We start from the raw sequence: 27989 nt of genomic DNA, 5'->3' as shown, positions 1-27989 counted from the left end.
GGTTCTAACTACCTACTCTTGTAAGACATCTGCATGAAATTTACAAGGCAATGCTCATTGAATACTTCAGATGCTGTGGAAGAAAAAAAAATAAGAACATTTTAATATTTTAAGAATCCATTATTTTATCAATGTGACACCCCCATTAATGCAGATTACAACTCCTCTTGATAGCTTTGTAAATTGCAGCAGCTGAAAAAAATCCATTACTGGTGGACAAACATATAATGTGATAACTGAGTTCTCTAAATTTTAGGCTGGTCTTGGGTAACAGACACACCAGACCCACACCTCATATCTTTCGAACTTAATAGGACCAGTCAGAGTTTGTGTTACACATGGTGTGAAATCTGAAGATCGTAGTGGAGAAACGCTGGTATTTTAATAATATTAATAAAGCAACTATCTATCAAATATCATATAGGCATTGAAGCTATGCTCATAGGTAGGATCATTGAAAACAGAAATCTATATCTAAACCAGAAGTTGTTTTCACTGGGTAGCAGGAAACCATAATGTCAACAACCAGTGTTCAGGCAGGAGGATTCTGGGAATAGACCACAATGCCAGAATAGAAAAATAGAGTTCCCAGTAGTTTGCATAATATAGACCAAGGGTTCTTAACCTTTTTTGTTTCATGGACCTCTTTGGAAGTCTCATGAAGCCTGTGTATCCCTCTTCAGAATACTAAAATAAAATGCATGGGATTACTGAGGAAAGTAATAATATTGAAGTATATTTATTAAAATATTTTTAAAAAAACCAAATTCACAGACCTTAGATTAAGAACCCGTGTTTTACTGCAGTTAACATATGTTTGTTGGCTTGAATGTAAGTGAACTCTCAGCTGCCCATTGACTCGACCACCCAACCATGTTGGGATCATGAGGAATAATCTTACATGTGGATTTTCTGGAGCAGATCATAAATCAAAGAGAACCATTAGAAAATGAGTCATTCTGAATAGGTGAGCTTTACTCAGATAGTGGAGATTTAACCCTATTAAGTGCTGGAAATCTGCATGAAATGATTAAAAACATTTTTTTATTGATGTTTTATTTTTACATTACAAATATTTCCAGATTACTCTTACTCATTGAGATGTCTCTCATTAACAAAGTTAAACAATTAAGCAAACCTATCAATATGGCAACAGGATATGAAAGTGCATGCAACAGTCTACACTTATCGTCCCCCTACCTGTCTATTCTAAAATAATTTTTCAACGAAGATCTATTTTCTCTCCCTCCCACTCCTTACCCCATTAAAAATAAGAGAAAAAAAACAACAAATTCCTTTTTAACAAATATACATAATGAGTCAAAACAAATTCCCTAATTGGCTAGATACAAAATATGTGTCGACACATATTTATCTATAGTTATATCTATTTATATCCCATTCTGCACTCTAAATTCCTCACCTCTCTACAGGAAGTATGTAACACATTTTGTCAGTGTGCCTCTGGAATCATGGATGATCATTTTACTGGCCATAGTTCTTACAGCTTTTAAAGCTGTTTGTCTTTATAGTAATTTCCTTGATGTACAAATTGTTCTCAAGGTTCTGCTCATTTCACTCTTCATCAGTTCCATAAAAGTCCTCAAAATTGTTCATTTTTGTAATATTGAGGTTATAAGTCATTTCATACAACTGTTTCTTTGTCTTTGAAATCATCTATTTCTCATTTCTTACAGAATGATAGTATTCCATCATAATCATATACCAGAATTTATGCAATCATTTTTCAATGGATAGGCATCCCTTTAGCATCCAGGGTTTTTTTGTCACCACAAAAAGAGCTGCTATAAATATTTTTGTACGTATAGGACCTTTTCCTCTGTTATCTCTTGGGTGTAGGCTTGGCTATAGTATAGCTGAGTCAAAGGGCATGCACTGTTTGGTAACTTTTTTGTGTATAATTTCATTGCTTCCTAGAAAGGTTATATCTACCAACATTACATAAATAAGCCTATTTCTCACAGTCCTTCCAACTTATTATTTCCCTTTTTTGTTGTCTGCCAATCTGATGGGTATGAGGTAGAATCTTAGAATTGCTTTAATTTTCATTTCTCAACTTATTAGTGGCTTGAATTTATTTTTCATTTTTAAAGGTAGCCTTGGATTCTTGCCTTAGAACTGCCCATTCATCTCTTTAGACTATTTATCAATAGGGGAATTAATCGATCAACTAACTAGAGATTATTAACCTATTATGTGCCACGCATTGTGCTAAGTGCTGAGGATACAAAGAAAGGTAAGAAGCTGTCTCTGCACTCAAAGAAATTGGAGTCTAATGGGGCTGGCTCTTTGTCCTATCAATTTGAATCAATTCCTTATATATCTTGGAAAAAAGAAGACCTTTATCAGAGAAATTTGCTGTGAAAATTTTTTACAGTTATTTTCCTTTTAATCTTAGCTTTATCATATTTATGCAAAAACTTTTTCATCTTAATTTTCTATGAAAATTTACACATTTTATCTTCTTTGATCTCTTTATTTGGTCATCAACATTTCTTCTCTCTATAAGTGTGATAGGCAACTTTTAGTCATCTGAAATGTATCATATACTTCCTTGCTTTCTTAATGGAAAGTCATTTACCCTTTCTTAATGACTCAAGGTTATTATTACCATGAAGATCCATTTCACTTGCTACTGAAAAACCTGCCATGCTTCTCTATTGACTCTAGAATAGAATCCAAACTCCTCTCACTAGCATTTAAAACTCTTCCCAATCTTCCTCAAGACTCCCTTTCCAGCTAGGTGGCGCAATGAGTGGAGCATGGCCCTGGAGTCAGGAGGCCCTGAGTTCAAAATCTGGACTCAAACACACACTTACTAGCTGTGTGACCTTGGGCAAGTCACTTAACCCCAATTGCCCTGCCTTCCCCCCTCAAAAAAAAATTTAAAAAAAAAGACTATCTTTCCAGGCTTATTTCACAGTATTCCCCTTCTTTCACACACTCAATAAACATTCCAGTCAAACTGATCTACTTAATATACATGCAACTTGACATTCCACCTCTCTCCCCTTTAACTGGTGCTTGGCCAGTTAAGAGGGCTGTCTAGAAGTCTGAGCCTTCCAGAAAGCTGGCCTTAAAATAGCAATGGCTCTACTATATCATTTTCTAAATATTTGTGGCGAGATTTCAAACCAGAAACAGTAGTCGGAAGAAAAAACTATTCTATTTAGCTTTTCTTAGAATTGTTTACTTTTATTCATCTTAAATAAATAGGTTGGTACAGTAAAGAGAGTGCTTGGCCCGGTATCAGGGAGACATGAGTTCAAATTAACCCTCAGACACCTACTAGCTGTGTGTTCCTGGAAAAGTCACTTAAATCTCTGCCTCAGTTTCCTCACTTGTAAAATGCTCTCTTTGTATCCCTAGTTCTTAGCCCAGTGCCTGACACATAGTAGACACTTAATTGCGGGATTCCTATTGGGAAAACACCATAATACACAGTAAGAAGTGAAAACCATTAACTAAAACTCTGTGAAAGGTGGAAACCTGGACATGGTGACCTGTTAAAAATCATAACTTAGATACTGAATCATAATTCAAACACTGAGTCTTAATTTAGATACTGTGACCAGTACATGACCGATACATGACTAGTACCCAACCTTGAGTGCCTGGGCCTTTACTCAACAGTGCTGGGTAAACAACTATATGTCTGAGAATCAGGTTCAATACTAAGTATAAACTAAAATATAGCCAAAACATTAATTAAGTGGAAAAACCTGAAACATCCACCAATCCGCAGTGAAACACCCTAGGGCTCCTCTCTTTGTTTGATTTCTATAATTACCACTGGGCTTTCCTGGGGTCTTTGCAGAGATCCACTGAATCATCTGGCAGCTGCCTCAGAGATTGCCCATTTGTAAGGAATTATAATGATTGATTAAACTCCTATAATCAATCTGGAGCCCCTTAACCTCTTTCTTTGGTATCAAACTCACCCCAGGGTTATGGGGGGAGATGCAGGGTTCCTCAGTCAGGAGAATTTGAACCTTACATTAATAAATGCTTGTCAATTGACTCCATTTTATGCACCTATATTATATGATACTGATTTTGCTCCCCTTTCCTCTTCCTTTCCTCTTCTATATAGTACCCTATTCTACCCATTTCTGTTTTTTCCTAACACCATCGAAACCAAACAAAATCACCTCTAGGAATTCTTTCTGTATTATTATTATTGACCTTTCTCTGTGATCCTGGAAGATAGTAGGATTCTGAAAAGCCATTTTTTACCCACCAATTAGCATGTAAATAATTCATCCTCACATCGTTCCTTCCAGATGAATAAATGTTATGTTCCTTTAAATATTTCCCTTGAGTCCTAAATTCCCATTTCAAAATATCTACTCAGTTCCAGTTTTTTCATCAGAAATGCTTGGGAATCTATATTTTTTAAAGTAATTTTTTTTCCCTATGGAGGATTAAACTTGATTTTGCTAGATAGCTTATATTCTTGGTTGTAAGTCTTTATCTTTTGCCTTTTGGAATATGTTATTTCAAGATCTCTTTTTCTTTATATTGGCATCTACCAAGTCCCTTTTTGAGCTGGAGTATGGCTCTTTGGCATTTGAATTCTTTCTTTTGGCTGTTTGTAGCATTTTTACTTTCGTATGTAAGCTCTGAATTTTGGCTATGACCTGGGAGTTTTCATTTCTTTCATTAAATGACCAGTGCTTTCTTTCTATTTTCACTTTGTTCTCTGGTGCTAGGAGATGTAGGCAGTTTTCTCTTAGGTTTTCTTGAAATTTTATACCCAAGATTTGTTTGTTTGGTCACAACTTTCAGATAATCAGAAGATTCTTAGATTGTCTCTCCTTGATCTGTTTTCCAGGTCAATAGTTTTTTAAAAATATTATATTCCTTATGTTTTTGCTGCTTTTTCAACCTTTTGACTTTTTAAAAATATTCTTGTTTCAATGAGTTAGGGTTTGTTGTGTTTTTCTCCATTTTAATTTTCAAGGCCTTCAGTTTTTGAGTAAGGTTTCTCATCACCTGCCCTAATATCAATTCTCCTTGCCATTTTTTCTCCTCTTTTACCATTCAATTTTTTCTATTCCAATTTTTATCTCTTGTTCTATTTCTTGAAGGTACTTTTACATTTCTTGTGGCTAGGATACTACTTTTTTTAAGCATCATTTGACTCATTGTGGGGTTAATTCTCTTCTTCGGAGTTACCTCTTATGCATCTCTCAGTCCATGATAATTCTGTGTAGCTTTTGATGTTTTCTTTGGTTTGCTCATATCAGCAACCAAAATAAATGCGTTGAGGGCTTGTGTTTGGGTTAGACTTTGCTCCTGTATTCCTGGACCGTGCAGGTAGGTCCTTCTTGGAATTGTTTGGCCTTGACTCCTCCTGTAGTGCAGGCCCAGGCTACCTAGTTGTTGCCTGGGGCCTTTGTTCTGCTTTGGCCAAAGGTTCTTGGGCCATCCTGCTGCTGAAGCCTTTTTCTCCTGCTGCCTCAGGATTCTAGGGGTCTCTCTAGAGTCTTCCTCCTCCCTCATTGCTGCAGGGCTCTAAGTCATCCTCCATGCTAAGTTCTTCCTGGGGCCTTTTTCCCTCTCCCTTTTGTTGAAGGACTCCAGACCACCCCTCAATTGCTTCTCTTCTGTGACCTTCCCTGTATAGCCATGGGGCTGCTTTGGTTTCTGCAGGATTCTGGCGTTCTTTTTGTGTAGCTCTGGACTGAGTGGAAGAGTTCATAGATGTTTCTCTTAATTAAAGAAAAACAAAACAAACAAAAACCTCATGAAAAATAAGCATAATCAAGCAAAATAAATCCACGTAGAATTCTTGTTCAAAAGTTTATTTCCTTTTTTGCTCCTTGAGTTCATCAGCTCTCTGCCAAGAAGTGGGTAACATTCTTCATCCTAGGTCCCTAGGAGACATCATGGGTCACTGCTTTTATCAGAGTTCTTGAATCTTTCACAATTGTTTTTCTTTACAATATTATTGTCAATGTATAAATTGTTCTCTTGGTTCTCACTTCACTCAGAAAGAGCTAAGTCTTCTTAGGATTCTATGATATAATATTTTGTCACTTCCTATGGTAGAGTAATGTACTATTACATTTGCTACAATATGTTCAGCCATTCCTCAGTTGATGGGCACCCTCTTAGACTCCAGTTCTTTGCTTAAATTTTTCCCCTTTTAATCTTCCCTTCAGGATCGGGAAGTTTGTTTTGCTTTTATTTCCTCCCTGGTATTAACTAACCTCTTAAACCCTGCCCCTCCCACCCCCACTACTGATGTTTCCCATGAGTTTGATTTATTTTTATACCAAAACATTTGTGTATATGTCCTCATTTGTCTAGTACAGATAAGAATCAGGTTCGTCTGATGCTCAGGCCTCCCCTTCCTCCTTCTTCTATGTTTATGTATTCTGCCTCTTCCATACATTAATTATCGAAAATAGTTAAGCTCTACTGTCCTTTCTACATCAGTGTATTTCTTTTACCCTCCTTCCTCCTTTCAGGACTAACCCACATTCAAGGCCTCTGTTTCTCTTATTTAAATCCCTCAAAACTTTTTGAAGATATTAAGGTTCTAAAGAGACTGTTTTTTCCTTTCCCTGTGCTGCATCATTATTTAGCCTGCTCTAATTAATTGCTCAAATAGATTTACTTTTCCAGGTTTCTCTTGATTCTTCTGCTTGCATCTCAAAGTTCCTACTCAGTTCCGGTCTTTTCATCAGTAATGCGTGACAGTTCTCTATTCCATTAAAGATTCCAATAAAATTATTCCATTTTTCCCCTTATATTCTTTAGAGGATAAGTGATTCTTAGTTGTAACCTTAATCTTTGGTTTTAGGATTATTGCATTCAGAGATCTCAGGAACAGCTGCTAGGTCTTGTGTGATCTTGATTATGCTGCCTTGGTATGCCAACCTATCCTTTTTGGCTGCAAACAGTATTTCTTCTTTGACCTGGATCCTCTGGATTTTGGCTAGAACATTCTCGGGACTTTTTCTTTTGGGATTTCTTTCAGGAGGTCATCAATGGATCCTTTCTATTTTCACTTTGCCTCCTTTCTAAAAATCTGGGGAGTGTGAATTCATGACTTTTGTTTTTTGTAAATTAAAAAAAATTTAAACTTAAATACAAAATGAGAAAAGAAGAAAAAAACATTGTCATGTACACAGCAAACCATAGGAGAGGATACAATGATAAATTTCCATTTCAAGAAAACCTATATAATAAACACTATACATTGTTTTCAAAGCTGCCCAGCTTTTCTTTGCTTCCTTGTTGGTTTTCTTGTGTTCTCCGTTGTACACTTTTTACTTTATTTTTCCCCCTCCTTCCCTCCACCACCCTAAAAAAGGCTACAATTAAGCATGGGGATATATCTATCTATACACACACACATACATACACACACATACACAGATATTATATATATATATATATACATATATATATATACACACATATACATAGATATCTATAAACATACATATATACATTCATACCCACATATGTAAGACTGTACTACGCTTATTTCCTCCTATCGCCTGTTTCTCTGAAGGTGGACAGCATCTTCCTTCATAAGTCCAAGGCTTTTATTGTTTTTCTAAATCAGCCAGCTCATCATTTCCTACACCCCAGCAATAATCCAACCCAATCACATTCGGAGAGTTTGTCTGTGAAAGTTCTTTCCCCCAATTTTCTGCATTCCTTTTATTCTTGACTGCATTGGTTTTATTTATCCAAGAACATTTTAATTTAAAATAATAAAAATTATCCTTTTTACACTTCAACAATGCTCTCACTTTGTTTAAAGGTCTAATACTGCTGAATCTACTTCCTTTATAAATTTTCCCCCTGCTTTTTCTTAAGTTCCTGACCTTTCGTTCTTCCAAATGAACTCTGTTTTTATTTTTTCTAACTCAGTAAAACAATCTTTTAGCAATTTAATTGGGATGACATTGAATAAATAGATTAGTTAGGTAAAATCATCATTTTAAAAATTATATTGGCTTTACCTACCCATGAACAATAAATATTATTTCACTTGTTTAGATCTGAGTTTATTTGTATTAAAATATTTTATGTTTATGTTCATATAGTTCTTCTGTCTGTTTTGGCAGGTATGCACTCAGGTATTTTATATTGTCTAGGGTATTTTAAATGGTCTAAAACCATACTGAACAATATTGCTGACATATGATGTAGTTTCTCTACTTTTCACTTTTGATTAAATCTATTTTAGCTTTAACTTTGTCTGAGATCATGATTACTATCCCTGCTTTTTTAAAAAAAATATACAAAATTCTATGCCTGCCCTTTTTTATCTTACATGTATCTCTCATTTTTATAATGTTTCCTGAAAGCAACATATTGTTGAAGTCAAATTTTTAATCTGCTGTTTCCATTTTATGGGTAAATTCATCCCATTCACATTCTAAGCTACAATTACTTGTGTGTTTTCCTCCTTCCTATTTTTCCTCACTATTCTTACCCTATTTACCCTATCCCTCCTTACTCCTCTGCTTTACTTCTACCTTCTACCTTGCCCTCCTATTCCCTAACCTACCCACTCCTCTAAGAGTCCCTCCCTTATCCTCCTATTCCCACCCTATCCCCTTGCCCTATTTCTTTCTGAATTTAGAAGACTTTTATGCCCTTCTAGATATATATTGTTCCCTCTTTAACCCAATCCTGATGAAAATAAGGTTCCAGCACTACCTGCCCTCTCCCTACTAGCTTCTTCTGTATAATTCTTTTTCTTTTGTGCCTGATTTGTAAGAAAAATTACTCCTTTTTATCTTTTCTCTACAGTTTCATTTTTTTATCCCATCATACTCAGCTCAGCCCATGCCTTTCTTTCAAACTACCAAAATAATGATGACAATCATAAGAGTACTACTAATATTTTCACATAAACGAAGTAAACAATTTGACCTTATTGAGTCCCTTATAATTGGTCTTTAATGTTTACCTTCTATTTCTCCTGGATGTTATAGTTGAATTTTCCTTTTTGTTCTGGAGTTTCTGTCACAAAACCTAAAAGTCTTTGAGTTCATTAAATGTCCTTTTTTTTCGTTCAGGATTATAATTAATTTTGCTGGGTAAGTCACCCTTGGTCATAACCCCACCTCTTTTGCTGTATGAAATATAGTATTCCAAGACCTATGGTCCTTCAACATAGTAGCTTCTACGTCTTGTGTAACCCTTATTATAGCTCCATGATATTTGGTGTTTTTTTTCTCATTGCTTCCAATATTTTCTCCTTAACCTGGGAACTTGGCTATGCTATCCCTGTAAATTTTCCTCCTGAGATCTCTTTAAGATGGTGAACAGTGGATTTTTTTCTATTACTACTTTGTCTTCTTGTTCTAGAACTTGAGGGCAATTTTCCTTGATAATTTCTTACAATATCTTATTGTAATTTTCAGGTAGTCAGACTATTCTTATATTATTTCTCCTCAATCTGTCCTCCAGAGTGGTTGTTTTTCTGATGAGGTTTAACTTTCTCTTCTGTTTTTTCATTCTTTTGATTTTGTTTTATGATTTCTTGGTATCTTAGAACATCATTAGCTTCCCCTTGCACAATTCTAGTTTTCAAGGAATTATTTTCTTCCTTAAATTTTTGATTCTCTATTTCCAGTTGGTTGAATTTCTTTTCATAATTTTCTTGGATTGCTCTTATTTTTTTCTAATCTCTCAGATTTTTAAAGTCCCTTTTAAGCTCTTCCAATAACTCTTTTCATGCTTGGGACCATTTGGTGTTTCTCACTGAAAAAGGAGTGGCTTTTTTAGCTCCATTATCTTCCTCTCAATGTGAACCCAAATTCTCTATCCCCATAGTAACTTTCTATGGTTGGGTTCTTTCTCATTTACTTACTCATTTCTATTTATTTGTTTTATTTTGTTTTTAGCAGCTATTAGTGTGATCAAGTTATAGTCCCAAGGTATGGGGAATGATGCCTCAAGCCTCAGGTCCTTCTTACTGTTACTTTCTGAGGTCTGTCTTGGGACCCAACCCTGGGCTCCCCTCTCCACTCCTAAGCCATGGCTAGAGTCCCTAGCCACACAGTCTCGCAAATGATCTTGCTCCTTGTGGTCACTCTGGTGTCTGCAGACTACATGCAAACTACAATGTCCTCTCTGCTCAGGAATTGAAGCCAGGGACTCTGCTCTTCTGCAAGTGCCCACAGCCAGCAACTACTGCTGCTGTACTTATCAGGCACTTCCCTCAGGCAAAGCCTGGATGCGTCTGGTCAGTATAGTTGTGCTTGGCATCCCTCAGCAGTGAAAGGTCCTTCAATCTTCTACTCATCTGTCAGACCGCAAACTCTGTCTCAGAGATCAAAATTTCTAAGGCTGAGGCTGCCCCTCAACCCAGCTGCCTGCAGGGCTTGGTGTTTGTTGATTCTGTAGAGTCGGCCTGGAGGTGTTTTCACTTCACTCAGGCCAAACCTACACCCCTGGAGGTCAAGCTTTTCCTGAGGTCTTCTTAAATTGTCTTAAGAGGACAACTGCTTTACCCCATGTTCACTTCTGCCACTCTGAGGTGATGTTCTGTTTTTTTTTGTGGAGGAAATTCGGAGAGCCAAAATTTCTCTGACCTCTGCCATCTTCCCAGAATCCTCTCCATGACTTCTTAATATATGGTGTCCAGGGTGGGTTTTTTTTTTTTTGAGAAGCCTGATGATTCTTAGAGTATCTCCCCTTGACCTATTTTCTAAGGCAGTTGCTTTTGATGAAGGACGATGCATTACATTTCCCCCTCTATTTTAAAAAAATTTTGTTCTGATATTTCTTGCTGTCTTGGGGATTCACTGATGCCTATTTGGGCTATTTTAATTGTCAGGTAACATGTAAAATTGACAACTTTCTGTTTTAAGATGTTCTCCTTTCAATTCTTTCTTCCAGGGCTTTAGTTTTTTATCTCTTGCTTTGTTTTTTTCTAGGTATCCATGTAGCTTTTGCGGAAAATCTAATTTTTCTTTTAAGTTTCTACTTGCAGTTGTTTAGAGTTCCATTCTCCTTCTATTTTGTATTTTGGGGCATCTCTAGTTATATTCTTTATAGTATTCTGTATTTTCTTCCGCTTGGTCATCTCTCTAGACTTAGTTTCTGAATTGGGACTCTGTGCCAGAACCAGGCCTTGCTTCTCACTGTACTTTTGGGTGGGGTGGTCAGCCCTTCTTGGTCTCAATTTGGGTCACTTGGGCTCCTGAGCTGAGCTCTACCTCCCAGGTTTAAGCCGCTCTACATCTTTGAGTTTCAGAGTGCAGGCTGTCCAAGGCTCTCTATGCTATTTTGTGATAGAATTCTAAGGAAACTCAGAAGCCTGGGGACCCTTGGTCTGAACTGATGGCTTTCAAGATTCTTGCTGTGGGTTTCCAACCTCTGTAGGACTTTTTCAGGATAGTGTTCCAGTCTTGCTAGCTCCAGACACAGAGCCTTGCAGACTACAAGTGCCTCTGGCTCATCTCTGGCCATGTCAGGAGACTGCTGGCTTGTTTGCCTGTCCTGGTGCTGGTTTTTACTGCAGGCCACTTTGCCTATTGCCTGTGGGCATCTGTATGACTTTTTGTGCAGTTCTGGGATAGAAGAAGTCACTTACTGTAGTTTTAGTTTGGATTTCATGATCATTATTTGACTTGGTATGATTTTTAGGTTTTCACTGGAATGGATATGGGGGAGCTAATGCCTGCCTTCATTCAAGTGGCCATCTTGGCTTAAAGTCTTCTTCACTTTATGTAAGTTCATACAAATTTTCTCATGTTTCTCTGAAGTCTTTATATTTGTCATTACTTACAGTCTGATCCTATTAGTAATATTTACATATCATAATTATTCAGACACAATTGTTAAGTACCTATACCTGGACCTACCCTGTGTCCAATTTTTGCAACTACAGAAAGTGCTACCATGATTCTTTTGGTATACAGAGGTCCTTTCTGTCTCTGACTTTGTTAGTATATACATGCCTAGGAAAGGTTTTGTTAGATCAAGGATATGAAAAGTGCAGTCACGTTTTTCATGTAATTCCAGATCGTTTTTCAGAATGGTTGAACCAATTTATAGCTCACCCAACAGGATATCAGTATGCCTATCTTTTCACAGCTCTGTCCCTCAACACTTACTATTTTGACCTTTTACTATTTTTGCCAATTTGATTGGTGGGAGGTTTTTACCTCAGAGTTGTTTTAGTTTGTAGTTCTTTTTTATTAATGATCTGGAAGAGGGCTGCGACCCACCTACAAGCATGGAAATTTGCGTAAATGCTTTAGTAAACGAAGCCGAGCTACCGCAGAGCTCTCACTAAAATGGCAGATCAAAATATATTGTCTATTGTTTCAATAAAAGCCTATGGTTGGACAGCCCTGATCTGGAGCATTTCATAATTATTGATGACTGGCATTGCTTCTTTTGATCACTTAATTGGGAGTGCCTCAGTCATAAATTTGTGTCAATTTCTTATGAACTTATCAGAACTACTTGAGTCAAGGATTTTCCCCTCCAATCTATATCCTTTCTTCTTATTTTAGCTCCATTCATTTTGTGCAGCTTTCAAATTTTTATATAAATTAAACTATTTTATTTTGGCAATCTCCTCCATCCTTCTCAGGTTATGAATTCTTCCCCTAACTACCTTCTACTCTAAAATTTTTGGATGTGACTTTTAGTATTTAATTATTTGTTTAGAGCTTATTATGTGGTATAAGATACCAATTCAAATTCATCTACCAACAAACTACTTTCTGGTTTTTCAATCAGTTTTTGTTGAACAGGGCCTGCTTCTCCCAGTCGTTCAAATTCTTGTTCTGCTGATAGTTTGTAAGCAACTCGAGGACAAGGACAGTTTCATTTTTGTCTTTGTATCCCCAACACTCTGAATAGTGCTTGGCACAAATAGATGCTCAATAAATGCTTATCGATTGATCAAAAATGGACTATGTGTTCATTCTTACGTGCTTAAAGAAAAACATGTAAAGTAAAGGCAACTTCACATAGATTAGTGGGCCTATTTCTTAGGTTATCAAGAACTCCTCTGTAAACCCATGCTGAAGTACAATTAACTCTAGAATTTTTATGTCCTTGCCTCTTTTTTCAATACACTGATAGCTGAAGGGCTGATGAGCCCGAAGAAATTGTGTTTACTTTGACCCATTTGTCTGGCATTGGAGATGGAATAGATTATGTAATCAAGTCAGTGTCCTCTGAGTGTTGTGATCTTGACAAGATCCAATTTACTTGAAAACCAATGGTGTGAAAACTCCTGGTTAACTCTTGCCATCTGTTTCACCAGGCAAAAATATGTGCAGAGTAATGTCATGACCAAATACATGCCAAAAAATCCTTAGGTTGTGGGAGCTTGTCTTTATTCCAAACTAAAGGTAGAAGAGAAACTGAAAAAGGCTATAAATGAATCCTTTAAAAAACATTTCATTTGTTTCTATTTTTCTCCATGGCTTTTCCATAAGAATTAAAATTTGAGCAGATAGGCAATGGTAGAACATCTCATTTTGTCTGAAGCTTATAGGCTCATAGTTCTAAGATCATAAAGGCAGAACTAGAAAGGATCTCTGAGTTCAGCACAGTTCAGCAAATCAGGTGTTCTACAGTTCATCCCTGTTACATTTTATAAAACAACTAATCATTGGAATTACTTCTTTTTCCTGGCTCATAATTTTCGCAATTTGCCAAAACTAAGCAAACTTGATTTATCTGAGATTTTGCATGAACTGGGTAAGAAAGACAACAGCTGAAAGTCAGCATGTGTGGACTAGGACAGTGAAAGGAGATACGATCTTGGCCCTGGAGCAGCAACTCATTAATAGGAGACATCTGTGGTCTCTTTTGTTCATCTCATAGCTTTCCACGTGCACAGAAATGAACCACTTTAGCCTACTTCCAAGCTACACTGAGTCTAGGACAGAGAACAGGTGTCACTTGTTTTACCAGAAAATCCCTTTTTATTATTATACTGTGGACATTTTGCCTCTTCAGGGAGGGCAGGGGCAGGGCTGAATGAGACAAAGAGTATTTGCAACATCCAAGGCTTCCTGCATTCTTCCTGATACATCTCCCAAGGATGAACATAGCAGCCATTACACACAGAATTCACTTCCTCCTTATTTCATAATGAATTGCCTTGATGCTGGAGTCAACTTGCACTGAACTACTTTCTGCTGTTTTCAGTTGACAGGTTAGATGTCCAGAAACAGCTAACAACACAGCTGTTCCTGTGAGGATGTGATGTGCATATGGGCCTGGTAAGGCTATGAGAGCAACTGGAAGTGGTGCCACAGCTCACCATACTTGGGTTAAATGAATGAAGTCTCCCAGATGTTGATCCAGTCTTGGGTAAGTGCTAGAGGGACAAATGTATGGAATGAATGTGAGAGAATAAGGCCAGGTCTAGACAAAGACTGTGAAGTAGGCACTTTTCAGTATCCTTCCCCTGGTGGAGAGGACTGGACTTGAAGTGAGGAGAGAACTGGCTTCAAATCCCACCTCTGACTTTTACTGAATGGTTAGGAAGTCATTTAACTTCCCTTAGCTTTAGTTTCCTCACCTGTAAAATGGGAACAAAATACCTGTAGCACAAGACTTCTTTGTTGTTGTTGTTGTTTTGTTTTTTTGTGAGGCAATTTGGGTTAAGTCACTTGCCCAAGGTTACATAGCTAGTGTCAAGTGTCTGAGGCCGGATTTGACTCCAGGACCGGTGCTCTATCCACTGTGTCACCCCTTTTCCCCCCACAGGGCTTCTTGACCTGGAGTCTATTGACTTAAAAAAAATTGATAACTGTATTTAAATATAATTGATTTCTTTTGTAGTCCTATGTATTTTATTTCATGCATTTGCAAACAGTATTCTGAGAAAGGGCCCCAGATTGCCAATGAGATCCTTAACACAAAAAGGTTAAGAATCCTTTCTGTAACAGAACTACTTCATGAGGTTCTTGTGAGGATAGGGTGAGAAAATGTAATAGTATGCTTTGAAAATCTGAGAGTACTTTGTAGTGGGAAGTTTCAAATTTTCTTTTTGCAGAGTCCTTGGCTTTTCTCCATCCCCAGTCAAACCCCCTATACTCAGTGGTGGGAGCAGCAACTCTAGATAATTTGAATAACCTCACTTAGTAGATACCTGAGGGATTCATGGGGTTGGAAGGGCAGACCGAAAGACTGCCAAAGCACTGACATAATTAGAAGCCGCACTACCTGTTGAGGGAAAGAGAACATCAGACTGTGAATGAAGTTCATCATGACCATACCTGGTAGTCAGGACAGGCTACGTGAAAGAAATGAGGACAACCTGTGGCATATGAATGTAATGCAATATTATGGCATAGCAAAAAATGACAAATATGAGTAATTTATAGAACCATAGGAAGATGAGTATGAATTGGACTATTGGAATAGCTTATAATTATTCTTCCTGTCTCAAGCTTCTCCTCACTATAATCCATCTCCAGTGCAGCTGTCAGAGTGGTTTTCCTAAAGCACAGGTCTGATCATGTAAACCCTGTACTCAATAGACTCTGGTGGCTCTCTGCTGCAAATGTAATGAATGCCCCTTAGCTCGGGATGTAGAATTCTTCATAACTTGGCCCCTTCCAACTTTTCCAGGATTCTTACACTTTATTCCCCTCCACACTCTATGATACTTCCTCTTGTTCCTGGTACACAACACATCGCCCACCTCCTGCCTTTTCAATGGCTGTCCCCAATGCCTGGGATGGGTTGGCTTCCCACCTCTACCTTTTAGAATCCCTGGCTTCCTTAAAAACTCAGCTCATGTGTAGTATTTATTATATAGGTTTTCTTGAATTGGAAATTTATTGTTTTATGTTGAATCCTCTCTTATGGTCTGCTGTGTACATAGCAATTTTTTTTTCTTTTCTCATTTTGTATTTAAGCGTAAAATAAAATTTACAAAAACAAAACAAAACAAACCTCAGCTCAAAGAGTACCTTCTGTGGACATCTTACAAAGTCCTCTCCACTCCCCCCTTGCTTATTCCTCTTAAGTTCTTCTCTAAGGATACCTTCCATCCATTCTGTATCTTTTATGTACCTAATTACTTACATTCTGTTTCCCAGTATAAGCTCCTTGAGAGCAGGAGTCCTATTTTTGTCTTTTTCTGTTTTTCTACTCTTACCACAGTGCCTAGAACACTATAAGCACTTAATAAATGCTTGCAGATCAACTGAGTGATGTAGAAGGAAATAGGACCAAAATAATACTATACACAATGATTACAACCAACGAAAAGGGGGGAAATCTCATTAAAAAGCTGTACTCTGAGAAATTGAAAAACCAGTATTGATCTTAGAGAATTATAGATTATAAGCTCCTTGAGAGGTTTTGTTATTTTTTTGCAGCATGTAACACAGGACTTGACACATATCAGGTGCTTAATAAATGCTTATTGATTTAATTTAGAAGAGATGATGATGGGTTTAGGCCTTAGGCTATCTCCTTAAAAGATACCAGATTTCATATCATTTATTATTTTATTGTATGTGCTATATAGTGAATGTTTTCCATGCAGATAATGATTACCTTAGCAACTTGTTGGGAGAGTTTTTTTTTTTTTAGCATTTTCATTATATTTGGATCTATTTTATATTCTTGCAGTATACAAAGAAGCCACAAAAGTGTGGAAAGGAATAAAATATTTTCATTAATCAATAAAGGCAGTATAAACGTAATGCACTTTCTGGCCGACTTGCTCAATAATTGCCAAAACAGTAATGTGTTTCTTTTTATACCCCAGGAAAATTCTTGGTTTGTTCTTCTTGTTCCTCAGTCACTATATTGTTTTTTTTGTGTGTGTGTGTGTGTGTTTATTATTTTTCTTATATTCAATGGAATTCACATATAAGCAGTCATTGGACACTGATCTGCTATTGGTGTCTTATGGTTAATGATTAGTAAGCTATTTGCAGGTAGGTTATTGCTGCTTTGAGGAGCTGTACATTCTGTGGCCTTACTGCTTTCCCAACGGTTGTTCAAGGCTTGGCTGTGCTCATCTTGACTGGCCCTACCTAGATCCTTCAGCCAGAACAGCCAGCAAACTCCAAGATCAAATAGATGATACAATCTACTCTGAATGAAGTGTTAGCCATTTGTTGCCAAGCCCCACCCCCCACTCCTTAAAAAAAAGTGCTACCCCATAGATCTACCCAAGTTCCTCCCCAGTATAAAGGTAAACAGGACATACATTTGCCAAATATTTGGTCAGCATATATTTCCCTGTTTTATTCCTCATTTGATGCTGATGATTAGAAAAGCAGTCATCTTGGCTGCATAGAGGAGAGAATATTTTGTCGTTGAAAAAATGGATACTACGGGAAAATTTCTATGCCTTTCTGCTTTAAGGTAAAGGTTTGCATACTTCCCCCTGCTGCTAGTGTCTTCCCTTTGAGATCACTTTCCATTTACATTGCATATACCTTGTATGTTATTTTCACCATTACAATGTGAGCTGTTTGTGAGCAGGTATCATCTATTTGAATTTCTTTGTATCTCTACACTTAGCACAATGTCTGACCAATAGTGCTTATTTCCTTGGATTGATGACTTATTTTAAATAATCAACTAACTGTAAACAATAGAATCTTATTATTTTATCTACACATTTTGTGATGCAGTGCACTGAGCACTAGGTCTGGAACTAGGAAGATCTGAGTTCAAACGGCCTCAAACACTGATTAGCTGCGTGACCCTGAGCAAGTCACTTAACCTCGCTTGCCTCAATTTCCTCATCTGTGTTATGGGGATAATAATGGCACCTATCTTCCAGGACAGGATCAAATAATAAAGCACTTTGCATAGTGCCTGGCATGCAGTAGGTGCCACAAAAATATTAAAAATTGTTATCATTATCACGTAATTGTGAGGATGTGATTGCCTTTAAAAACTGTTTACAAAATCTTTTTGCTTCTCATATTTTTGTGCAAATACAATCACAACAAGAAGGCCAAGAGGTCCCAGAAACCACTTCAGTCTGGTTATACTTGATCTTCTTCAGTAGCTTGCCAAACAGGAGCAGGATGACCTGTTTGCCTTAGAAGCAGAGGTCTATTTCCAGCCTATCTTGTTTGTAGAGAATTGTTACTCTGTTCTCTGTCATATAATTCCAGGTCCTTCTAGAGAATGGTAGCTTGGAAACCTAGGGAGTCTTCTGTCATCTATTCCTGTTGGGAGGCTTTGATCCAGAACCACAGCTCACTGCTTATGACCAGACTGCAAATGGCATCTCTGCAGGGAAAATATGAGGTGTACCTGTTTTAGGCTGTCATATGGGATGAGGACCCTTTTGTTTGACAGAATTATTCTGAAGATTTAGGAGGACAAAATGATAGCTGTCAGCTCTACGAAAATGGTATAAAAAGCTTTTTCTCCTTATAAGAACAGGTGTGTTGAGCCCAAAGATGGCTGGTGTATATCAGATTATAATAAATTCCAGTTGTTTCCCTATAAATCAGCAAGCATTTATTAAACACTCACTATGTGCCAGGCACTGTGCTAAGAGCTGAGAATACAAATACAAGCAGGAAGATGGTCCCTGCCCTCAAGGAGCTTCCATTCTAAATGGGAAGACAACATACAACGACATGAAAAGAGGTACCGTGTGAGGGCACAGTAGATAAAGTCCAGGGTGCAATTCTACAACCTCCAGGATCAGATATAAGGTCCTCTTTGGGGCAATTACAGCTTTTCACAATCTTTCTAGCAATATTATATGTCATTTCCCTTCATTCATACTATGGTTATTATTTTGTCTAGCTCTGTAAAGTTCCAGTTTAGTAGTTTCACTGATACAGGACTAAATCTGTAAATTAGGTATCATTGTTTTAATAATTTTGGCATTTTTGTTTTACTGGAGGTCCAGTCTTAGCTTTTGACACTTGATCACCTTGACATTCTCTTCTTTGGGGGTTTTCATGACAATGTCCTCTTCTAATTCTCCTTCTACCTGACAATTCCTTCTCAGTCTCCTTGCTCAATCTTGATCCTGGTTATGCCCACCAACAGTGGGTGTACCCAAGGCTCTTTCCTAGGTCCTTTTCCCTTCTCTCTCTATAATCTTTAACTTCATAATCTCATCAGCTCTCATGGATTCAATTATTTCTATGAAGATGATTCTGAGATCTATCTCCCCCTAACTTCTCTCCTACAATCTTACATTTCAAACTGCCTACTGCACATTGCAAACCAGATGCCCCATAGGCATCTTAAACTCAATGTGTCCAAAACTAACTCATTATCTCCCCTATCCGTACAGACTTTCACCACTTCCTATCTTCTCTATTATGATTGAGGGTACAACTCTTCTCCCAGTCACCTAGGTTTGACTCCTCACTCTCTTTCTCATACACCTCCCCCCCCCAAAATCCAATCAGTTGCTGAGTCCTTGTTATTTAATCCCACGGTTACATCTCTTGTATGCTCTCTTCTCTCCTCTGACATTGCCACCACCCTACTGCAGGCCCTCACCACCTTGTACCTGCATTGTCCCGCAACAAACTGATAACTATTCTCCCTAGCTCAAGTCCATTCTCCACTTGGCTATCAAAGTAATCTTCCTAAAGCACAAGTCTATGTCTCCTTTCAGTCAATAAAATCATGTGGCTCCCTGTTACCTCCAGGATAATATATTCACATTCTTTTCTGGTACTCAATAATGGTTTAAACGTGACGTTTATAAACAACCAGGTCAACAATTCTTTCAATTAGCTCTATGTTCAAAGAAAATTCAGAAAATGTGGCTATGAAGTGACTAAAGCTCATTTCAAACTAACACTATCAATATTTCTATTCTTAGGATCATTCTTTGAGAAGAAACTTCTGGAGACCTTCCAGCAGTTGGATTTGGCAGGGAATTGTGTGAGCAGCAATGGTCTGCCTTTATGGAAATATTAGCGAGTCTCAAGAAATTGGTACTTTTTTACTTCAGTAGCAAAGAATTGCTTCCCAATCATTTGGTCAGAAAATTTTGTCATGTATTATGTGAGCTAAATTATTTATAGGAAATCAGGTTAATTAGATGGCAATTTGATGATGATCTCGACGTTACTCAACCTAATAAATTTAAACCAGTAACCGTTTAAAAAGTCTAAACACACAACTGCTTAAAAGCTCAGCTCTAAGTGCTGAATTACTGGATTGCTGTTAAGGATGTAATATAGTTTCTAGTTATCTCTTAAGTTTATAGAAAATGAAAAAATGTTCTCCCTCCCTTCCACCTTGAGCCCTGGTTGTCCCATGTTTACTGGTCGAATCGGAATCAAACATGAAGTCAGGGACCAGGTAGGAGTCACTGAAATGAAAGTATCGTAGCTATTATTTTTATCTATTATCTCTTTTATCAGAATGTAAGCTCCATGAAGGCAGCGCTTTTTTTTTTGTCTTTGTAACTGTAGCAACTAGCAGCATCTTGTATATATTAAGTACTTAATAATGTTAGCTGGGTCAAACTGAATTGACAGCTGATATCTTTGTATTAGCTTCATTACCTAGCATAGTGCCCTGTACATATTAGATTCTTTAAAATATCAGTTGCATAAAATAATCAGTTGCCCAAAAAGATGAAATTTATAAAAATGAGTGCAACAATTGCTTAAAACCGGAGTAAATGTACCTAAACATTCTTAAGACTCTAACAGCTTAATTCAAATAATACAGAATATTAAAAAGAACACCTTATTAGAGATAGATCAGTATCCTTTACCCTAGCAGCAAATTGGCAGCTGCTCATAGTTCAGCCAGAATACTGTCAATCAGAGGCATGAAATCTAGATTTTCTATTAAGGAGCTGCTATGCCTTTTTAATCACCAATCATAGACTTCAGTCATTAGAAAAGGAAAAAAAAATGAGATCCATGTTTGCATTCCATAATAGTCAAAGTCATTTTAACATTCCCACCCCACAAAAAATGAAATGAACTTAAAAGGAAAATATGATGCTAGTTCAAACGTCTAGCCTTACCTCCATTTTGTTTGGGAAAAAAAACAAAAACAAACAACCATTCACTTAGCACCAACGGTCCACCTCCCATTCCCATGGTAGTTCAGGTTAATGGTTTTGGTGTCAGTATAGGTTAAAAGCTGGCCATTATGTTGAGGTAGTCACTGCAATAAAAAAGTCTCGGCTCAACATTCTTTATTCAGCAAGGGGGCCTTGATATACACATGTGGTCGCTGCTCAGTTCAATGCCTGCTGATCACATCTTCAGAGAAATGTTCACCAAACTCAAACTCGATGACAAGCACTTATCCTTTCAAACTTCATGCCTAGATACCTACAGTTGGCACTATGGCAACATCAAAGTTGTTACTTACAGGCCATCTGCTAGCAAAACTTCTGTTTCTCTTGTGGGATAGTCTGGAAAATAAGCTTTTTGAAACAAAATGCATAATAGACCAGCATCACCCAAAGCAGATGGCAGCATGAATGAAACACCAGCAGATAGAGCCAGTTCTACTTTCACATCCCACAGGCAACTTTGAATAACCATTAGCAACTAGTGTAAACAGTAATTAAAGCACCTTTGGTGGGGCACTCTTATAGGTGGCCACATTTGAATGGCTGTGGAAGAAGTAGGCTTCACACAGATTCAAGATCAGCACCCGAACACCATTACTCTCATAGAAGTAGAGGTTGTATGCAGGGGATGAAAGAGGAAACCACGTGGAAAACATATTTTTGACCACCTCTCAAGATATGGAAGACATTCACAGGCACAATTGGTTGGTCACTGGTGGTAAGCCCTTCCTGTAATGGTAGCCTTTTAATAGGCACTGCCATAGGTGTGGTATGGCATAAGACCAGAGAGAAGGAAAGCTACCTTACCTTATTTTAGTAAGTCTCATTCTCTTCAGGGGAAATATACAATTTTAATTAGATTTTTCCTACACTCCCAACTGTCTACATGACACTATAAATGTGGAAGACAGATGACTTCTCACCAAGTAAATTATTAGGACGAGGCTACCTATTTCCACTGGATGATACAACTCTGCTCCACGGAGTTGTCTCCCTCTAGATATTGGCAGACTCTAGACCTCATCCTGAGGCTTCTTCATTCCTACTTGCTCCAAGCTTCCAACTCATAATCCCTCAGTGACAGGGAGAGGTTTGATACTTTGCTGAAGGAGGGATGGTCTTCTTGAACATTTTGAATTCAATGAAAATCTTCTGTGGATGGACGTTAAAATGTTGAGGTCATGCATCCTTAAAAGCAGCAACAAGTGGAACATTCAAATTATAACTAATGGAAAATCCCTGGCAAATGGGGAAGTTCATTTACTTCATTTACCCATTAAATACTTTTTAAAAAACAGTGGTCATAGAGGTCATATAAAGTTGACTATGTTTAAGAGAACATTTGGGTATTACTTACTATGCTTTATACAAAGCAGCACTAGCTATACTGGAAAGTCCACATAATATACACAAGGAAAACATTCAAAATAAATAAAATGTACTATGCCATTTTAAAAAGTATTGCCACCATTACTATTTCACCATTCCTGATAAAGCAGGACAATAAAGTACAATTTTGCCCTCAGGAGATGTAATATTGTATAACAATCTAAAGTCCATTTTGTTTTTGTGACATCACACAGCGTAAAAACAAAATATCAATGCTAATTTAGAAGTATGATATGGCCAATACAACGAAGTTCATAAAGTACAAAACAATGAACTAGTAGAAGGGTCATAAATTATACAAGTTGTATAATTATGGCTGTTCCCACCATTAATTCCTAACTGGAGTAATCATAGAATAGAAATCTGTTCATTGCCCACTGACAAATAATTTGTTAAAAAGTTAACCAAAAGTGTAATGAAGAGAAGCATGGTTCATTTTAAATTGCAGAAAAATTAGTGAAAATCCTTATTGACAGCTAAATTTAAACAACAACAACAATAAAAACCATGATAAAAATCTAGTCACGACATTTTAAAATCTTGGTCAGTAAAACATGTATAGAAAACTTCAAGTAAAAGGAAAATTGGATTTTACTTTGTAACACAATAATTTCCAAAAGCTAGTGTGGCCCCAAAGAAAATATAACTGACTTTGGAAAAGCTGTAGTAGAGACCTTTACTTTTATAATGGTAATTTCTTCTCATTCCTGAAATTCTTACCATTATTCAGGAAACAGATTCATAATCGCAACTGAAGAAAACACCTTTTTACTAAGAAAATGAAATGTTGCCACTCAGTGAAGTGATTCCTCATAAAGCTATTACAATATCATACTGCAATCAATTTCAAAAAACGAAAGAGAAGCAAAATCTGAATTTAGAGGAACACACTTTCTATATAGCAAATCCATTTAAGCTCTGCAAATTCAGGGGAATTTCATTAGCTTAAATGCATTTTATGAAAATATAGTTTTATAAGCTTCATGAAATGGGGATTAGACCATCAATTCCCAATATTTAGAATGAATGATCAGATGTTGACATTTCTGGACAGCTAAAAAGACCAGAGGTCAAAAAGTTGATACCCTTAATAAGAATAAATAACATCAAATGGCAGTTTCTTATGGTCTGGGTTGCCCTCTACTGTTAGTTCCATATTTGCTTGGTATATTTGTAAAACCAGTCCTGAATCCTTGAGATGCTCCCATTCCTGGTGCTCCAAATCCTTGACCGAACATATTGCTATATGGTGTGGATCCATGATTAATGCCCAAACCATAAGGCCTGGTTTGTGTATTCAGAAGAATAACTGGGGTCATATTTTTCCCTGGTGTATTAAAAGAAAATTCTGGAGGTGCAGTACTAGGTTTAGCTGGAGTTGATGTCAGAGGATTCAATTCATCACCCTTTAAAGGTGGCATTGGAATTATATGATGATCTGGAAGGTTTAGCATATTGGCTGCAACAGGTCCCGATATTAAAGCAGGCCTCATCCAATCATCTTTGAAAATCTGAACAGTCAGAGTTGACACCAAAGTGTAGAGCCGATTGGTCACATGAGCAAGAACCATTTGCTCATTTGCATCTCTTCGAATTCTAACATGCACTGATCCAGCCTAAAAGAGAACAAACACACAAGAAGAGTCTGCTAAAGGTAAAGTAAGATGTTGGTGAGAAAGAAAGACTTCATTTACGATTTGGTTGTGACATTTTCTTAAACCAAAGGAAAGGCACAATTCCTTAACGCCACATAAACAGAGATTACTTAGGGAAAAAGTTCATAAAACCATTTTTGTATAGTAAATAAAAGTACAGGCAGTAACCAGGAGAGGGCATGTAGATTTCTGAATAAACTCAGTTCTCCAGAAGAGAAAAATGGTAATAATGAATCAAATGGCACACAAATTAACCGTACTTTCCTTGCTAGTTCAGTCATGGGGCACCTAAAACCAAAAAGGGGTTCAAGGTGGCTTTCCAATATTAACTGAAGAGTTATACAGAACAGAATGGTATCAGAAATTCTTTAGTCAAGCGTGTAGTCAGTATCTGAGACATAATGGCTGGCTAAATTGCTTCAGTTTTACTTGACTGTTTTTATTTAGCTTATACCATATAGTTGCCTTTGACTTCTTCATCTCCCACATGAAATAAGACACTAGGTCTTGTCAACTGTTTTATGAAGTGTTCTAAATTTGTCCCTCCTAAAACTCCCACAAAAATTTGTTTTTAATTCATCTATTATATTCTCATTCGATCATATTCTAATTTGTACTGCAGCTATTTTTGTGCATCATACTTACCCAAATAGACTGAGAGTTCCTTGAGGGAAAAAATTAATCTCTATATTTTGAACAGTATCTTTGAAACACAAGGCATTTAATAAATGTTTGCTTGCTGAATTCTCTTTTCTTCTCACTACCACCATAATCTGGTTCTTCATCAAATGACCCACAGGTTTCCACAACAGCCCATTCTTTAGTCACCTTTCTCCCTGCAGATGACTAACAGACTAATACTGCTAAAGACACAGAATGTTATTCCTTTTTAAGAACCTACAATGACTTCCTACTGCCAAATCAAAACACCTCCATCCAGATTTTCAAGGCTCTTCATAACCTAGGCAAGCTCATCTTTTTTATTCTCCAATATTAACAGTTTGTTCTAGCCAGTCCATGGTCCCACAAGGTCTCATTCCTTATGTTATTTTCCTGACTCAAAATACTATCCTCTTTCTCTGAATGCTTTACTCTCTATCTGTATTTTATTCATCCTTCAAGGTCCACTTCCTCCTTAGAGCCAAGGTACAGAAAAGTCAATAATGATCTCTCCCATCTCTAATTTCTTTTACATTTACTGACTGTACTATAAAACATATACAGTCCCCTTTTTACGCTACAAAATTTAGATTATGACAGTACATACTGTTGTCAAATATAATTTTTCCTTTACTATTTCATGTGCCTTATTTTCTCAACTATATTATAAACTCATAGAATCATATAAGTTTTAGAGTTCAAAGGGACATTCTAACTGGGTCACTTATTTAGTCCATTTCTAAGTGAAGCATCCCCAAGAAGTACTTTTTTATTTTCCACTTTAAACTCACTAATTCCCAAGACAGCTCGTTCCATTTTTAGGCAAGTTTCATTGCTCCTTATATTGAACTGAAATATAATTAAATCTCATTATTGATCTTATTTCTGTCCTCTTCACCAAATGGACTAAGTCCAATACTTTCACTAACAATCCTTAAAATATTCAGAGACACTGAGCATGTAACCCTAAACTTTCTCTTCTTTAGGATTATTATCCCTAGTTCCTTCAAGCAATTCTGTAAAAAAAGGCTCTCTGGGGGTGAGGATCATGTTCTATACAGCAGAAACTCAGAAATCTTGAGAATAAATCATTTGGGAAACCCACGTTTTTCAGTTAAGGCTTTCCTTTCAAACACTAAAACTTTTAAAACTATTTTGGAAGGATACTGATTTACAATGCATCACACCATAACTTATATTCTTAAGCAGAGTATATTATACTATCAATGACTGTCTTATCTTGTTATATAGAAATGTTCTCAAAGACTACTGGAGTATGTAGAGCTGAGGGTCCCTATAACTATATGGCTTCAGGCTGTTATTGAATTTTTATGGCTGATTTTTATAGTTTCTGTGTCCCTTGTCCCTTCTTTCGCCACCAGGCCAATAACTGCTGCTTCTCGTTGCTGTGAGCATGCCTGTTTGTGGCAACTCCTCTCCCCCTTTTGCAGCTTCTAATCTGCTGGGGGCTTAGAAACTAGAAAACAAAGGTAACTGGAACTACATATGCAAGATCTCATTCTCACTTGATTTTGAACCCTCTTCAATGTGGCTTCTGATGTTCAACTGAAACTGCTCTCTCTTAATCACCAAATCTCAAGGCTCTTTCTCAATTGTCATCCTTCTGGATTTCTATGAAGTCTCTGACATTGCTGATGACCCTCTTCTCTTCAACACTCTTTTCTGTAGGTTTTGGTGACATTGCTTTTTCCCCCTACCTGTATGACAGCCCCCTTTGCTGGATCCTCTTCCAGCTCATGTCCAATAATTGTGGGTGGCCCCCACGCCTCTCTCCTTCTCCTTATATACTATCTCACTTGGTGATCTCATCACTCTTGCAGTTTCAATTACCATCATTATACAGATGACTCTTGGATCGATTCGTCCAGCCCTAACTTCTATCTTGAGCTCTAGTCCCACGTTATCAACTGACTTTTGGACATCTTAAACTGAATGTCCCATGGGTACCTCGAATTCAACATGTACAAAACAGCACTTACTATCTTTCTTCTTCTATCCCTCTACCCCTCACTGAACTTCTTTATTACTGTCAAAGATACCATTACCCTCCAAGTCTCTCAGACTTGTAAACTCAGGGTCATTGTTGACTTCTCTCTCACATTCACCCTGCGTAGCTAATCTGTTGCCAAGTCTTGTTTTTACTTTCATAATATCTGACATATACATCCCCTTCTCTATACTCACACAGCTGCCACCCTGTGTGGTGCCCTGCCATCACTTTATTTATGCCTCGATTATCACAATAGCTTTCTGACTGGTCTCCCTGCCTTAAATCTCTTCCCACTCCAAGCCATTCTCTATTAGGCTACCAAAGTGATTTTCAAAAAATACAGGTTTAATCATATCTCACCACTCTGCCCTCCCTGTACACATACTTGATCATCTCTAGTTATTCCCTACTACCTCTAGGATCAATTATAAAATCCTTTATTTGCCTTGTAAAACTCTTCACAAGCTGGCCCCTTCCTATCTTTCCTTTCTTACCAGTCTTTTTACATTTTACTTCTATCCATGTACTTTATCATCTAGCAACACTGGCATTCTTTCTGTTCCTATACATAACACTCCATTTCCTGATTGTCCTCCATGCATCAAATGTTGTTCCTCCTCCACTCTTGCAAGTCTCCTTGCTTCCTTCAAGCCTCAGTTCAACTTTCACCTTCTGTAAGAAGCCTTCTCTGCTTCTAGGGCCATCCCTTCGAAATAACTTTTCATTTACACTGTGTATACCTTGTATATACAGTTGTTTGCATGTTGTCTCTCCCAGTAGAATGTGAGCTCCTTAAGGGAAGAGATCGTGTTTTCGGGGGTTTTTTGTACTCTCAGTACTTAGCACAGTATCTGGCAGATAGCACTTAAAAAAATACTTGGTGATTGACTAATTTGAGTAAACAAATAGCTTCTGAGCGACAGCTCTCAGGTCTCTCAGGTGAAAATAATACATAAGCTTTAGCAAAAAGACTTAGTAATATTCATTTTGACTGTCCAAAGGCTTTTTTGGGGGGCTTAATTTCTGGTTGGTTCTTGTCTGCATTCTGAAAGGATAAAGAATCACTGCATTTCTCTGGCATATATAAAGTGCAAAGTAGAATCTTAACTGTTGGTTAACTGAGCACTCTGTTAGTTCTGATAAAAGGAATCTTTATAAATGAATTACACTGCAGCTACATATTTAGAAATTCTCAAAATTCTGTTATGTCATTAATTAACCAATCCAAGAATCTCATTTA

At 37.2% G+C, this 27989-nt stretch overlaps 2 protein-coding genes across 2 annotated transcripts in view; one reads left to right on the top strand and one right to left on the bottom strand.

Moving 5' to 3' along the window:
* The window catches only part of NLRC4 (NLR family CARD domain containing 4), a 48910-nt gene extending 35676 nt beyond the window's left edge, over positions 1–13234 (top strand). Inside the window, 2 exon segments of the mRNA XM_036749926.1 lie at positions 13102–13134; positions 13137–13234. Of these exon segments, the coding sequence (XP_036605821.1) occupies positions 13102–13134; positions 13137–13234 (131 nt within the window).
* A 7900-nt stretch (positions 13235–21134) lies between these two features.
* Positions 21135–27989, bottom strand: part of SLC30A6 (solute carrier family 30 member 6) — a 49419-nt gene continuing 42564 nt past the window's right edge. The window contains exon 14 of the mRNA XM_036750828.1: positions 21135–24039. Coding sequence (XP_036606723.1) covers positions 23545–24039 — 495 coding nt within the window. The 3' untranslated portion in view covers positions 21135–23544. The remainder of the gene's footprint in view (positions 24040–27989) is intronic.

Source organism: Trichosurus vulpecula, chromosome 3 (genome assembly GCF_011100635.1).
Source record: "Trichosurus vulpecula isolate mTriVul1 chromosome 3, mTriVul1.pri, whole genome shotgun sequence".
NCBI classification, from domain to species: Eukaryota; Metazoa; Chordata; class Mammalia; order Diprotodontia; family Phalangeridae; genus Trichosurus; species Trichosurus vulpecula.
Note: the sequence above shows the minus strand (reverse complement) of the source record. Positions and strands in the feature narration are given on the sequence as shown.